At 33.5% G+C, this 15,945-nt stretch overlaps 1 protein-coding gene across 1 annotated transcript in view; it reads right to left on the bottom strand.

The window, feature by feature from the left end:
- The window catches only part of Nost (Nostrin), a 281,655-nt gene that overhangs the window by 171,739 nt on the left and 93,971 nt on the right, over positions 1–15,945 (bottom strand). The window contains exon 3 of the mRNA XM_090394525.1: positions 1,773–1,858. Coding sequence (XP_090250651.1) covers positions 1,773–1,858 — 86 coding nt within the window. The remainder of the gene's footprint in view (positions 1–1,772; positions 1,859–15,945) is intronic.

Raw genomic sequence — 15,945 nt, 5'->3', positions numbered from 1 at the left:
TGTACGCGATCTCTTCCTACTTGTACTAGGAAGAGATAAGAGCAAAAACGGGATCCCAAGTGCTTGACAGATATTTTAACATTTACGAATAGGAACAATTATTTGGGAAACAGTAATTTGCTGAAGCAAATGGGAGATTCGAATATGCAGTAGTGAAGTGGCCCTGAGAACAATAGAACAAGGAAACAAACAAAAAAAAAGTAATGATAATTACATAATTATCATTCATTCTAGAGTAGTATTCTAAATAAAAGCGTACAAGACTTTTCTGGCATGAATCTTACCAATGGCGCTAATTCTAGGATATTTCTTACAAAGTAAATAAGGCATCCATTAGATACGTTTATGGCTATAAAGAAACGGATTTCTGCTGATTTTCGAGATGCAAAATATTTAGTTGTATTAGTTCAAAATAATAAAATAAAATTAGGGAAAGCTGACTATTTTGTGGGTACTCGCTCAATTTAAATGACACACATTGAGTTTAAGATTAGAAGTATAATCAGAATACAATAGTTTTCATTTAAAGTTTGGCTTCTGTGACAATTTTTTTTATTTTTATGAAAAACTTGGAAGGAAAAAAAAGAGTCGAGACTTCCGGGGCATCACTTAAAACGCCTGTGTATAAGGAAAGGCGAGAAGTTCCACTTCAGTTCTTTACCTTGGATGACTGACTTGGCTAGTATACCGTACAACTTCTGATATGCATGCAAGGCAACATGTTTCAGGAAGCGTAGGGCGATGTTAATACTGAAGATACAACTAATAACAGGCATCATGTGTGGAATATTTGCAACCAAGCGTGACGTACTTAGTCGGGTGCGAATGAACACGATAACATTTGATCGCACAATTTTTTTTTTTTTAAACATACTTTTCCGTCAATAAGTTACTCACTGTAAGAGACATTATTGGAAATGTGCTACGATAAGGTAATGTCATGTTATGTTCAAAATTTCCCATAAATCAATGTATACATTCTGCACTAACTAAACCCACGCCAGACTATATAATTACCTAACGAACTATGTAATTATGAGTCATATCTTATAAGCATGACTACTTTACGTTGTTTTAATCGCTTATCCCAGGACTAATGAGGTCATCTGGTTCCAAATTACGAAGTTAACGAATCATCCATGTGTCAGAACTTTTTCTTCCCTCATTCGATATTGAGCTATAAATAATGGACCGAACTTCAACGATTTTGAAACAAAAGGCTATCGTTTTAATTTTGACTTTCCAGCAATTACATTGTATAAAGACCAAATGTCCCAATTAAAAAGGAAATTCCATTTTAATGTCCGAAACGAAGAAAAATCGAAAACACACACGCACACCTAAACAAACTGCACCAATTCAGTACACAAAACGATTTTTTTTTTTTTTGCTGCAACAATACATTCAAATAATATTAATTCAAACTAGTGAATCAAAATACAAGCGATGAATAAAAAATTGAAATTCCGTTCGCAGTATAATGAAAATTATATTGTGAACAGAAACCTTGAGGAAATCAAGGTTAAGTTTATTCGGAGGCAAACTCGCTCTTATTAAAAAGTTCCTTGTGGATCTTTTCTAAAGCTGTATTACAAAAGCAAAAAAAAAAATCCAACAAACAGCAGGAAGTTATTTCAGACGCAGCAGCCAGCTTGCACCTGTGCTGAATCCATACCTGCTACATCAAGGGAATAGTAACTTTACTTGGACACGTTAATCGTTGATGAAAACTACATAGCCGTTTCCAAACATTTTACCAAGTAGGGTCTTACCTTTCTTGAAAGATAACAGCCATGTCCTTACAGAAGTCTCCGCCCTGTTTAATAAATCGGCGAAGCTCTTCGAAACCGCTTGGACCCTATAATTAAAAAAAAATATATATTTATGTTCTGTTTCGAGCATAGAATTCCATTTAGGTAATTATACAAAACGTAATTTCTGTAAAATGAACAGAATATGTAAATTAACATTTTTTAGGGAAAGAGATCAATTGTGGAATGTTGACTGGAGAGAAAGGACTAAGAAAACATAAGCTCTATTTTATAGAACAAACGGATAGAATACATTTAACGAAGTGGTTTTATAGGAGATGCAGGAAAGATCTTAAAATCTGACAAGAGAGAAAAACTATGGATCATTCCTAGAAATGGAATAAGTGCAAGGACATGATTTCTCACGGGGTCGCCATTTCCAGAGGAAAAAATGAATTAGTATAACACAAGCATTATATGGATTAAAGTGAACTTCCTAGAAATCATGGGAACTCCCTGGATACAGCGATTCGCACAAGTAAGGTTGCCAAGCATTCAGTACGTTAGGGTGCAGGTTCGAACTGTGTGTATATACACCCATCTCATGTGGTATTATCGAAATGACAAAAAAGCCCTTTTGTGAATTTAAAATTAGATGAACGTTTAGAGGATAGATGTTTGGAGAGGGGGGGGGGAATATATATATAAAAAGTTCGGTTGAGTAATGTGCATGAAGCACCACAAGAACAAATCGTCAGTATGAAAGTAGTAAGTGATCAACCCCCCTTTTTTTTTTTAAATGAAGTACAGTAACCCCAAGATCACTATTTTAAAGACAGTGCGGATCAGAATGGATTAAGACATTTCGACACTGGGAGAAATCTTTATGTCCTGTCCTCCTTTGGTTTTCTATATCTGAACGGCCTTCTCGCTGTTCAGAAAGGAGCAACGCTCAATTTCGGAAATTGAAGCAGCCGAAAAATAATGTAAAAATGGTGCTAGAGTTGAGAATCAATCCGAGTAGATATTACGGTTTAAGCTTTGATAACATCCATATTTTCAGCAAAGAGTTCTCCGTTCCCTATATATGAGTAGGATATTTATTCAGCCTTAAAAAATATACTCAGCTTTTAAAAAATGCTATAAATCAAATTTAGATTTTATAATAAATATAAATAGGATAAATTAATTAGGTAACCATTTTCATTTGATCACTTGGTTAAAAGGAGTTCCTCCACTAAGTTCTGTGAGAAAGATAAACATCCTAAAAGTTTCGTAATAAACGTTTTCCAGTCTTGTGTGGTACTACAAAAAGGTTTCAAATTAACCTATTTGTGTAGGGCTTCAATGAGTTATGAAGAGAATAAAACAGATCGAGTAATTACTCTCTCCCAAGTTACTTTTAAGGCTTCAATAACGGAAACAGCTTATTTCAACCATCAGTTTTCTATGCCGGAAACTTAACTAGCAACAGACTTGGAACTATTCAAAAGTTATTTGTAGAAATTTCTTATAAAGAACACAACTAGAAATGATCAGTATTCCCGATTCATTGTTGCTAGTTGATGTAGAGTAATATTTAACTAAATTTATGCTAGTGATCTGGGTAAAATTAAGTTGCTTTACTGGATGTATAATAGTGTATCGATTTTTTTTAAAAAAGATTCACTAGAGATATTTATTCACACTCGACTTGAACGGACGAAAGTTGCAATTTCTGAGAAAAATTCTTCACTGACTTTTTTTTTTTTGTGGAAAAAAATTATTTATTGAACTGAAAACTGTTCTGTGGAAGGATGATGAATAGCTGCTCTGTTTGTGCTTTAACAGATCTCGATAAGCAAGGCCACACGAAGTGAATAAACTTTAGATGCCAACTCAGCCGAACAACAGCCATGGGTGTTACTATCGAAGAGGCAATTGAGCGTTTGTGAGATACGAAATGGAGTTGGCTAGTAAGACAGGTCACTCACTGACTACTATGGTATAAATTGTGCGAGAAAGTCAGTCTATCCTTTAGGGATCTATTAAAAATATTAGCCAATAAATTTTTGGAAATATACGCAGTTAAGAAAAGTGTAATATCAGTTTAAATAAAAAAAATTTTAAAAAAATCGAACTTTCACTGAAAACTTTTCACACAACATCCGATCATATTTAAATTACAAAACCTGGAAGCCATAGGAAACGGACAATGCTCTTGAAAAGCTTTGAAGCTGTTCAACATCTCTCCCAAACAAAAAATAAAAATAAATAAAAAAATAGCTTTTCAGCTAAATTATGGAGTTTCCTATGGTTCTGTAGGTGTATCAGTTAACAATTACTAAACGATTTCTGTGATCTCCAATTAATTTTTAATTAATAACTAACACCTTTGCAGAGACGGCTGCATTGATCTGCACTACAGATTTTGTAAACACGGATAAATATTGATCTAAACAGTGGAAAACTAGTTTCGCTAACTCAATTTACAACTTAAAGCTTTGTTCAAGTATTAGTACATTTTTTTCATCTATATCATGTTGCATAACTGAAATTGTAGAAGTAATTCAAACTGCATGAAAAGATTAAATTCTATAACTTATTGAGAAAAAAAATTGGAACCCGAAAGCCACTACATATGTAAGGATAGGATTTACATCGTCTTAGTGGATTCTTAACAGTGCGAAATGTTAAGAACATTGTCCACGTGAAATATAAAACATCTGCAATACGATTTTTCTAAGCTACGGTGAAACCTATCACTACAGTGACACCTTTAATTTCTCTATAAACTACAGCGTATTGTAAACAATAAAATCATACTAATGAGCTACAAATAAACCTTGTTAAATATAAGGTTGTGTAAGTGGTAATATCTGCATGTATGATACCGTTCTTAAAATTACTCATCAGTACTAGTAAAATGAGACGAGTAGAATTACTCATCTCATATTCGCATTTCTGCGGAAACGTAGCATGAAATATGTAATTCCGAAACTCAGCACACACAAAAAGGCATTTGGAACACTCATTTGATATCCCGAAAATCTTTAACTATTAAGGGAATACTTTTTTTTTTTTTTTAAGAAAATGGACAGCTTAGAAAGAGTGCAAGCATTTAAAACTTAACGCACTAAGTAAATTAGCTGATGAACAAGCTTTATGGGATTAAAAAAAAGTTATCGATGTTTGTCATTAAGTCAACAATGCATACTGCGCTATTTGTATTATGTGCAATGGTATATTTTTGCAACTCGGATGAACTCTTGCTTAACTTACGTCTGTAACGTTTTAAAAATAAACTTTTAAGAAGCACTAGTATTTAATTTAAAAACAATAAATATCCAAATGTGCTCTTGCTTGTAAGAAGGCGAGGAAGCTGTTGATTGGTCGAGTGGATATCGCCTTTTGCTCTCCAAACCAGCAGGCTGTGGGTTCGAATCCTGCTATAGCAGGGAAGTTTGTGAAAGTAAGTGGCAGACGATTTCCCTCGTTCAATATCAGCCCACCACCCTGCTTAATGAAGGTCCTGAGGCATCATGTTTGGTCTCCCTGGAGTAGGGTTTCTGTATTTCTGAATATATTAGTCCAGTTGCGATACTTAAGTTCACAACCTTTTGCGGAAAGGATTCACACAAATCAAAATTAAACCCTTAAGTAATATGCCTGTACTGATTTCTAATTTATTTCGTTTTTAATGGTATGCTATTAAAGAATTCGTACTTGAAGGTCGAAAATCCGGTTTTACGGCCTCCAACGTTAAAATCTTCAGTCGCTACAGTTACATATATTGTAGATCAATAACCTTCAGCTTGTTTTCTGAAACCATTTACAAATCATTAGTCGCACTGATTAATTTATGCATTGAAACTCGCGTTTATTAACTTTATTATTAATAAACGCGAGTTTATTAATAAAATTGATGCATCATTACAAGCTTGAAAGTGCACTACTAAATGAAGTTAATGAAATATCACTTAAAAGAAAACACTAAGCAAGTCAACAGGTGAACTACAAGAAAATAAGCGAGAATCTAAAAATCCAATACGATGATCTGAACACGTTAAATTTTATAACTTTCATTTGAAAAGTGGTTAGCACATCCGTCTCAAAAAAAGCCTGTGAGTTCGCATCTCGCCGCGGGCGTGGATGCTTGCGCAGGTGTGTAAGTAGATGAATTTCATCGCCAGGTGCGACTTGAAAACGTTCAGGCCTGCTTTCTAAAACACGGTTTCTCGATTATGAAAAAAAAAAAATCCCTAGCCCTCGCAAGGTACTATGGGTTTACAACATTTCGTGGGTTGGGAATAAATAAACTCGAGCATATGTTTTTGATATTACATTACAAGACTCCGAAGTTGTACAATTTAGAGCCGTCTAGTTTTTTTTTTTTATCTTATTTTTTTTATTTTATTTATTTATTTTATTTTTTTTTGCGTGTAAAGTGTTCCAACGAGATCCTAACGATAAGGAAATTTGGTGTAAGACACATAATCTAATGAATGGTCAAGATAAATATCGTCCAGGCGTATAAATTCAAGGAACACGTATACAAAAAAAAAAAAAAAGAAAAAAGAAAAGATCGCATTTACTGAATTAAATGTTTCAAGTCACTTTAAATACTTTTTTTTTCAATAAATTCGAACTGAAAGCGAGTTATCGATTTCATATAGGAAAAAATTTTCTCATGAAAAAAAAGCTCGGTTTGTCGTCCCGCAAAAATTCAAAACGGTCAATGAATAAGCAATTTACAGATACCTCTCAAGGCCTTGGTTGATTAGAATAAATCGACAAATATACTAAACAACCAATATTTGTCGAATTTTATTACTTTAATTTTTTTCAGCCTAGTTAACTTTTCAATTGATGCAAATTATCCATCTCTTCTTGAGATCTCCCAAAAGTTACGGTTAATTACATGTCAACTGTATTTCAGTTAACTTCGAACTTATTCGCCCCCCCCAAAAAAAAAAAACCGCCTACATGACGAACCAAATGAAGCTTAAAAAAAAAAGTGATCGATAACAAGGTGCTTCGTTTTCGCAGTCGCTAGAACAAGGAACGTAAGAGTCGAATCCATAAGGATTCGAAATACACGTGATCATATATAATATACTGTCTTCGCGATTTTTTACGTCTGTAGTTCCAGCCAATCTATTATAATCTAGTAATCCACAATGTGTGTACAAACGTAGCTAACTTGTCAACGAGTGTAGGCGATTAATTAATGGATGCCGTTCCACTCTTTCTATGGAAAATTACGCATTTTCCATGGAAACTATTGATCGATTTCAACAGCAATACATGCAAATGCTCAATGTTATTTAATAGTAACTACAGTTAAAATTAATTTCGCCACAAAAATATAACCACTTTAAATACAAACATTCCAAAGGTGTGTAGATAGAGAATTAAGTAGTGGAGACGATGGGTTATGTACAGTGTAGTGCCCTCCCGAGATGAGTCCTTGAGGATATCATGTAATACTTTTCAGACAAAACCGTTGATTATAACAACTTTAAAGGAAGTTATACACCGAGGAAGCTGTAAGCATATATGAGCACATCCATCAGTAGGTATCCAAGATTGCAATAGTTCAACATCCCCGCACTACCTCAGAATGACTATCTTTGTGATATACAAATATTTACAGTTGGACCTGCCGCCACCAAATTTTGTATAACCTCCCTATTTGCTTAAATGAAGATTTGGGTTCAAAGGCATCTTTCTGTTTGTCTATTTTGACTTGCATCAAAAGAATTTGTTGTAGATATGAGATTTTCTAATTTTCTGGAAATTAGAAAATCATTATTTGAAAAATAATGATTTTCAAATCGATAGCGGGCAACAAGTTGACGATCGTTATCTTTCTTCATTTTTTTTTTTTATTATTTAAAGAAATTTAATTGTATTCGAGTGAATGGATATTCCAAAAGGAAAGCTCTTAATGAGAATGAAATGCTTAAGATTCAAAGCTCTTAAATGAATATTAAGAGAGGTTTCAGATATACAAGAATGGAAAAAGGCTAAAATATCAGTTTTTAGCAACGAAGATAGAAGTTTGTGAAAATTACAAAAAAGGTATTAACTTATTACATGCAGCATATAAATTATATTGTAAGAGTTTAAATAAAAAGACTTTCCACTATTGCTGATGGTTTATTAGATGAAGAGGATGGATTTAGGGAGGATCGAATTACATTCATGCAAAAAATAACTTTATTTGCAATTATGTATTAGATTATGAATAAGCATTTGAAGTTAACAGACAAAAATTATGGAATAAAAGACCAATGTAATCCAAAATAATTATTAAATGCAATTCAGAGCTCCATATAACTGCAATCATAAATATTAATGAATACATAGCAAAAGAAATAAACTAATCAGAGAGTTCGATAAGGATATAGCCTCTCCTACCTGATTTAATCTATAGGTCTAATAAGAAAGTGGAAATTTAGTAAACCCAGGAATGAACATCAAATCAACATACAACAGAAACAATATGGTGCTTTTTTCGCAGATGATTAAAAAAAAAAAAAATCAGAAGAGAACCGTCCCCATTTACAACTAACTAGTGAATATAATTTACGAATTTCATTAAAGAAAAAGTAAAACTATGGCATTCTGGAGTAAATATCCCATACGAACTAAAATAGTAATCGAAAACTAAACTCTAGAATAAGTAACATTTTCTATATTTTTGGATGTGATATAACATATGATATAAATAATAATGTAGATAATAAATTACACCGTTTTCCAAGCAACCTGTGGTACTATAAGACGAAAAAAGGCAAACAACGAAGAAAAAAAAAATTAAAATTTCATGGAGTCATGACAATACTATATGGTTCAGAAAGTTGGATAGACGGAAATAAAGATAAAAGTAGAATACAAACAGCTGAAATGAAGTTTCTAAGAGTAAATATACAAGAATGGATAAAATACGAAATGATGAAATAATTACAAATACAGGCAATAAAAGGATAAAATAAAACCAAAACAATAGGAGAGAATACGTGTATAACGAATGGAAGAAAGAAGGCTACCAAAGGAAGTAAAAAAGAAAATGAAATAGAGAATGAAAGTATTGCCTTTTAGATTAGCGAAACAGGATATTAGCGATATCTTGAAAGAAGCTTGTTTTGGACAATGAATGCTCTCTAAAACTGAAGTCCCATATCTTCACCTTTGACTAAACATCAACTGATGAAGAAAAAAAAGAAAGTTTCAAACTTCGCGTGACTCTAATGAAATCCATCATACATTTACCAAGCCTTCTAGATTATTTCCTCCTTGCCAATTAACCATTTTCTTCCCGATCAATGCACCCGAAAGTATCGCGGCTAGAATATACTCCTAAGATACTTGGTGGCACTCAGCAGGGACCTAAATCCCGACGTATCAGGTTTCAGTCTTTAGTTTAAGAAGTGACCACAAAGATAGTTGAACTATTACGTTCACTTCTTAGATGAGACTGATCTGTTAAATCCATTATTATGATGCCCTTAACACGGAATAAGAAAAAAAAATGAAACTTATCTGCATGAGTCAAACAGTCTAGTGTTAAAGGGGGAAGAGATATAACCCCGAAATATTTGAACGGTATGGTTGAAATATAAGTATTAACTTATGGGATATAAAAGACCACGGTTAATGATCTGCGGTTTCCAATTACTGATAACCCACAGGAAACAGAATGAAGACAGGTAAAACTACTTCAACTTTACAATCAGATTTGTAGCGACAACACTTGTCAAGCTGGAAAAACAACCGAAGTGGGGGGGGGGAATAGTGCATTCCCACTAATACAATTTAAATTATCAAATGCAGCAGCTGAAACAAATATTTAATCAATTTTATTTCAACTGATCCGCTGAGAATAGGAGGCGAAATCATTTGCCAATATACTAACTAAAAAATTTTTCAGTATCGGGATACAAACACGCGCTTAGGTTTTTATTAGTGAAAATAGTGGACTTTCCACGCATTATAAAGCAATGAATTAAGAAATCAATTTTATGATTTTTCTCTGTCAAAATCATAGCGGGAAAGGTTGCTGATATTACGACAATTCTTGGGAAGTGTGGCAAGTTAACACTCTTCAAACAAAACCAAACAGAGTGAAGGCATGATGAAAGAGGAAATGCAGTTACTGATTCGACTATGTGCATTGTTACTGCTATGGCAACAGCGTACGCAATTTCAGCTTAATTATAGATTAAAACGGTATAAGCACCCAATCACCACAGAACATTAATGTTCCAATGAATGTGTTGCAACTTGGAAGGAGTGAGAATCTACTGATTTGCACGAGGGGATCGTGATGCAATTTAACGCTTCAACGAAACTATTGTAAACTTTCTACAAGAGTGGAATGATCACTTATCACGTTACGTAGATCTTAGTAGAGCAGGGAAATTATGAACGCTGATGCATCGTCTAGAGGAGATGACAGGCAAGTTGGACTTCTCACTTTTGAATTGCGCTTATCGACTACGTGTTTCCATGCATTGTTTTAGGCGGAAGTAGGACACCCTTCTGCTTTAAACAAACAGCAATTAAATCGACCTTCCAGATGGAATTTGAATCCAAGTTTTTCGCCAGCAAATAATATCTGACAAAAGCACTCAGCCACGACGAGATTTTTTTTTTCTTTTGTGCCAAAGGAAGGTTAGCCATTCTTATGCGGAAATGGCAAAAATTTTCTTCGCATCAAAACAAAATAGCCAGCAGAACATGCAATTAAGATATAATACACTGGACTCAGTCATAGGTGCTTTAATCCCAACTCAGACATGGAAAACAGTATTTAGAATTTTAAAGACGTTCTCAGCTTTAATTTTCAGAAATTCATTCCTAAAAGAGGTTTAGGAAAAGGATGCATTCTACAAGTTTATGGGAGGCGATCAGAAATCACACAGTTGGCAATAAACGGTTTAGGAAAATCAGAAATGTACAGCGGTCTCCAGTTATAATGCGAGTGCACGTAACTCGATCAGTGTTATAATACCCAATTTAATTTTTATATCCAGAGCGCAATATTACGAGTAACTAGAAAATATTGGAGTAGGATTTCTCAAATGGCGACTCGCAGGCCCAGTCAGATTGTTTGAACCTGTCCACCAATTAATTGCTAAAGAGTATAGAAATTGCATAAAAATTAATACAGTTTAATATAAATTCGTTTTCATATAAGTTTTGAATCTGTCACCAAGCTGGGACAGCTAAGGCTGTAGTAATCCGATAATCACCAATAGAAGTTAGCATTTCCGTCATGATGAAAGTCACAGAGCTGACATCTTCATGGTTGTCAATGTAACCATTTCATAATTCAATGTAAATGAAACTATTATTCAACACTAGATCAGCTCTTAAAAAGATGGGAAATTTGTTTTAGAATTCCTGAATGTGTCATTTATATGGTAGCTACTTTTAAAAATGATTATCCATATTAGAAAGAAAACGAATTAAAAAATCTTTAACCAGATGGTAACACTGTTCTAACAAGCTGTGACTGAGCACGTGAACCGTGCTATAATGGTTTTATGTGCGCTTTTATGCGAAGTGTGCAATTTAGTTAGGTACTTCTTTTCGTATTTTTATCACGTTTTATTCGTGTTACCTCTCACTAACTAACCATTGACCAGCCAAAGATTGTCAAGGTTAGTGGCCCTAAATTTAATAGAAAAGCTCTTTACTAAAGTGACCACATGTAAGATTAATACGAGAAGGAAGCAACACCTTCCTAAGCAAAGCCGTTATATTACTATCAAAAGAAGTTGAACAGTTCAGTCTGAAGAGACATAAGATCCCTAAGCCCAAATGAATACTACAAATGAAATCAATGTTTAGATACAATAGCAAGAATATATAGGAAACTGCCGGTTCACTATTTTTGTAGTAACAGTAAACTTAGTTTTGCAATTTTTAAAAATAACTATGGCGTAATAACTATATTACACAAACGCTTTTGTAATAAGTTTGTTCCATATTTTTTCGCTTCACAAAAGAAAAATTAGCTTGCAAAATAAAGAGGAATAAATAGGAAGTATGTATATAGGCATCTTTGTGTGTGTGTGTGTGTGAATATATATATATATATATATATATATAAGAGGCTATTACTTGGAAAATTAGTTTAAGAAATTTAGGCTTACCTGAAGCAACATCCCTTCCTGCGCTCAATGAAAAATATTATCAAAGGAATCCATTTAAGTAAAATTGGTTTACAGATATGAAATATGTACGCAGAATGAAAGTTTTTTATAATTAAAGATTTTTTTATTACATGCAATTCAATCGATTTAATGATTAAAAGGTTGGCTTAACCCACAGTACAAGATGTGCAACAGGTTTAAAACCGTTCTTGGGATAATTACGTTCAACTACAATGAATATTTGTATTTAATGTGGAATTATGCTTAAAAAATAAAATAATTGTACTATTTTTAGATATCAAGTTCGACATATCATTAACCGTATCTTTAGATATGTGGCTTAATTTTCTTAACAAAAACCTTAGTATTTTAGCAAAGCTTTATTTCCATTTGAATCCCTTTATTGGACCAATTTCTCCACAGTATCATGCGTTTTTAAAAAAAAATTCATGCAACTACTGGTTTTAATTTAAACTTACTAAAATAAAACCAGCAAGTCGCCGAGATCTTAAACATGAAAAGTTATCATTTTATCATTAACTATCAAAAATATTCAATTAAAGATTTCGAAAATGAAGTAGCAAATTTAAAAAAGTACGCAATATTAAATATTCATTCCTTTAAGAAAGGAAGAAATCGCAGACCATTTATCTGGGAACTGCATGTTTTTTCAGACGTTTTAGGATACGCCATGCCACCTAAGTTTAAGAAACTAAAATGAAGATAAAAAAAATAGGCTTCCGGGAGGGGGGGGGACAATTTAGGCTTTACCTAGTAAGCTTAGAATCCCGGAGTGGTATTGGATGTGTGAAAGTATTTAGTTGACATGCAGATCACCTCTAATACACATCAGAAGCCTAAGTGGCTTGGGGGGGGGGGGGGATTAACATCTTATGAACTGTAGGTTATCAACTTGTCAGCCGACTGTTTACATTGCTTAAAATGTAAGCAATTTTGATTCTCAATGCTTTATGTCCTGCCTACCAAAGAAAGAATGTATCCGAAATACAGGATATCCTCAGTAGTTTAAGAACTAGTGTAAATTAGAATTATTTCATAATAAATGAAATACTAACTGTCCACTTTATTTTCTTCTATAATTTGACAGATTTAAGTTTAATTCTTTAAATTTAAAAAATACATTAATACGGCAGTATGAAAACTGATTTCTCCTGATATTAATACAAGTAAAAATGTGTAATATCGTAGTAGTCACTGATTTACTCTTATTACAGAAATTGTCGAGATCCTAATTTAACCTGCTATAATTCTGATTACAAGTTTCATATTATCCATCCGCTTATATCTAAAGGGCCAAATGTTAACAGTTTGCTAAATTTGAAGCATTGGAAGTAGTAATGAATCTCATTCAATTATAGAACTATAACGAAAAATACTACCTCCCTCCCCCAAAAAAAGCGTTCACTTCCTTGGATCTTTAAGTTGTATCAGTGAATTGATTTCACATTTTGAATCCGGGATTGTTTTTGTTACGTTGCGTTTTATTCTAGTATTCATTTCAGCCTTATGAATTTCTGCGAAATTCATTAAGTCCTTTATTCTTACTCTGCTTTATAGGCTTATTCCAGCTCAACAGGATTAAAATAAAGTGAAGAGGTTAGCAATTCAGAAGTGGCTCCCCAACTTGAGTTGCTGTTCAGAACGTAATTTTTTTATTCTTTAAAATTCCAGAATGCACAGTTAACCTTTTACTCGGCACTTTTTAAACTATTTTATTTATTTATGTAAGATTAATGATACTGAGTTCATTTATACTAAGATTTTAATTCCATAGAGCATTTCGTGCCTGGTAGGACCTTTGAATAATTTATCAACGCTTTTATCAATAATATTCTAAGCATACATGACTGATCCAAAACAAAACAAACACTAAGTTATATTATGCATACGACCAATTTTAGTCATAGACAACGAAATGGAGTAATATAAATTTTCAATATCAGGTAGAAGTTTAAAAATAGTAAGCGTATATTTTAAATGCACTTTTTTCTGCTGGAGGAAAATATTAAATGAAATTTAAAAAAAAAAAAAAATCTCTTCGCTTGTTTAAACAGGATGCTCCTGTAGATATCAGTTACTTTCCTGATAAACTAGATCCATTTTTAAATACATCACGGAATTAACTAGAAATTTCTTGCTGTCATTCTTTAAGACAGATGAAGAATTGCCTCTATTTCTAGCCATGATCTACATTCAGTCCCATGTTTTCTATCCAAACAGGAAACTGACCTTAAAGCGCACACAAAAACTTGTTTAAACCAAGCCACTAGCGGAAACTACGTCCCTAAATACAAGTCTGATGTACCTTGTTTCGTGAAACAAAAATTCTCCCTTAAGGATGCGCGTATCCATGTTAGACAAAAGAGCGCTAAGGAATTACTTCGTTCCTTCTTTAGTTATTAAAATGTGCAGAAGAATGGAGCACGATTAAACTAGAAACGACGGGAAAAGTAGTAGAATTAGGATTTTTTTATTTTTTTTTTTTATTTAAAAAGCCTTTACTTTTTATATCAAATTGAGCTGATATACAATTCACATAAGTCTGATTCGATTTATAGGTTGTAATTATCTCCATAAATAATTGCCGAATTTTGAACTTAATTTTAGAAACTGATATTTTTTGCAGATCTTAAGCTAGGAGAACAAAATTCTATACTATGTACAAAGATAAGTAGCTGGTCAAGTTTTCCTGGTCACAGTATCAAGTTATTTCTAGAAAGTAATTATAAATTACCTTCAGATACACAGTACTGTACCAATATTTCTAAAGGACGTATTTACTGAGATTATGTGGAATTTCAGCCGTTGTCCTTGTATGCAATCTTCGGAATGGTACATATCAAGCAAACTCTTAGTAAATGTGGTTCAAGCTGAAACAAAATACTGGTTTCAAAATATTAGTTCTACTTTACAGAACGCACAAGTTAAATAGAGGTCGGAAGCTTTTGGGGAAGGGGAATTTGTCTCCGCTTGCCAGATACCGTAATACAATGTATACATAAACTGCATGCAACTGGATAAATGATACGATTTTAACAATTACATACACTAAATAACTTTGTCATGCTTTGAAATGAACTTATTTCAAAGTCAAAGATGGACTTGGATCCTCTAAAAATGTTCAATGAAGCAGAACAATTCTCACAGTATTAGACTTCAATTAAACCAAACAAACAAAAAACGGAATTTCTAAGTGGAAAAAAAAAAAATCAAATAAGCACTAAAGTTAGAAATGTATAGATGGATTGTGGATCCCTTGCCTTATTGTGCAGTCAAGTCTGATTAAGGAGGGGAAAGAAAAAAAAAAAAAAAAACTGTGCATCATGCGTACACTATCCACGTCTGTTTAGATTTCCGTGATATTTATAATAACAATTCACGTACTTGTTGACGCAGACATGAATAAGCTGTATAGCTAGAACACTAGCTATCAAAATGAATGATAGCCGTAGCAACCGGTGGAAACTGTTCAAGGTCTATGCGCTAAGTGCAGTACGAGTTGGAAGAAAATCTAGACTGAAATCTGGCAAGTAGATTTGCTTTAGTTCCCTTCCACACCTCCGAGACGACCTGCATCAGTAATCAACTCTCTAGGTCATAGTTTTGCAGACAGCTCGCAGTCATTCTCCTGTGGCGGCCACGTGCATTTCAGAGAGTTGCCAGAAAATTAGTCCGTCCTGCCGAAACTCAAATTACCACTACATCTGCTTCAACCGTGTGTGGGTTTGAAGGCTCCTTTTGTGTGCATGAAATTCTTTGCGATTTCACAGACAGTGAAGGATCTCGTTTATAGAGGTCAGGTGTGTAGCTAAGGTTATTATTCAGTGTTGCTCACGGTTAATGAACTCGATAAAGAAATGACCTCAAACACTATGAAAAGAACATCTGCATCAGGTGTTGCATGTTTTACGTCCAGATGTTGGAAGTAAATGCTTCGATTATTAGCCTTAAACACTAAAAAGATAAATCAGTTCATGCAAATCAGTTAACGCCGTCTAGAGGGAGGGGGGGAGTACCTGTTTCGTTGT

Source organism: Typopeltis vanoorti, chromosome 6 (genome assembly GCF_054136105.1).
Source record: "Typopeltis vanoorti isolate ZY-2024b chromosome 6, IOZ_Tvanoo_1.0, whole genome shotgun sequence".
Taxonomy (NCBI): Eukaryota; Metazoa; Arthropoda; class Arachnida; order Uropygi; family Thelyphonidae; genus Typopeltis; species Typopeltis vanoorti.
The sequence above is the reverse complement of the archived record's forward strand: the minus strand, read 5'-3'. Positions and strand labels throughout refer to the sequence as shown.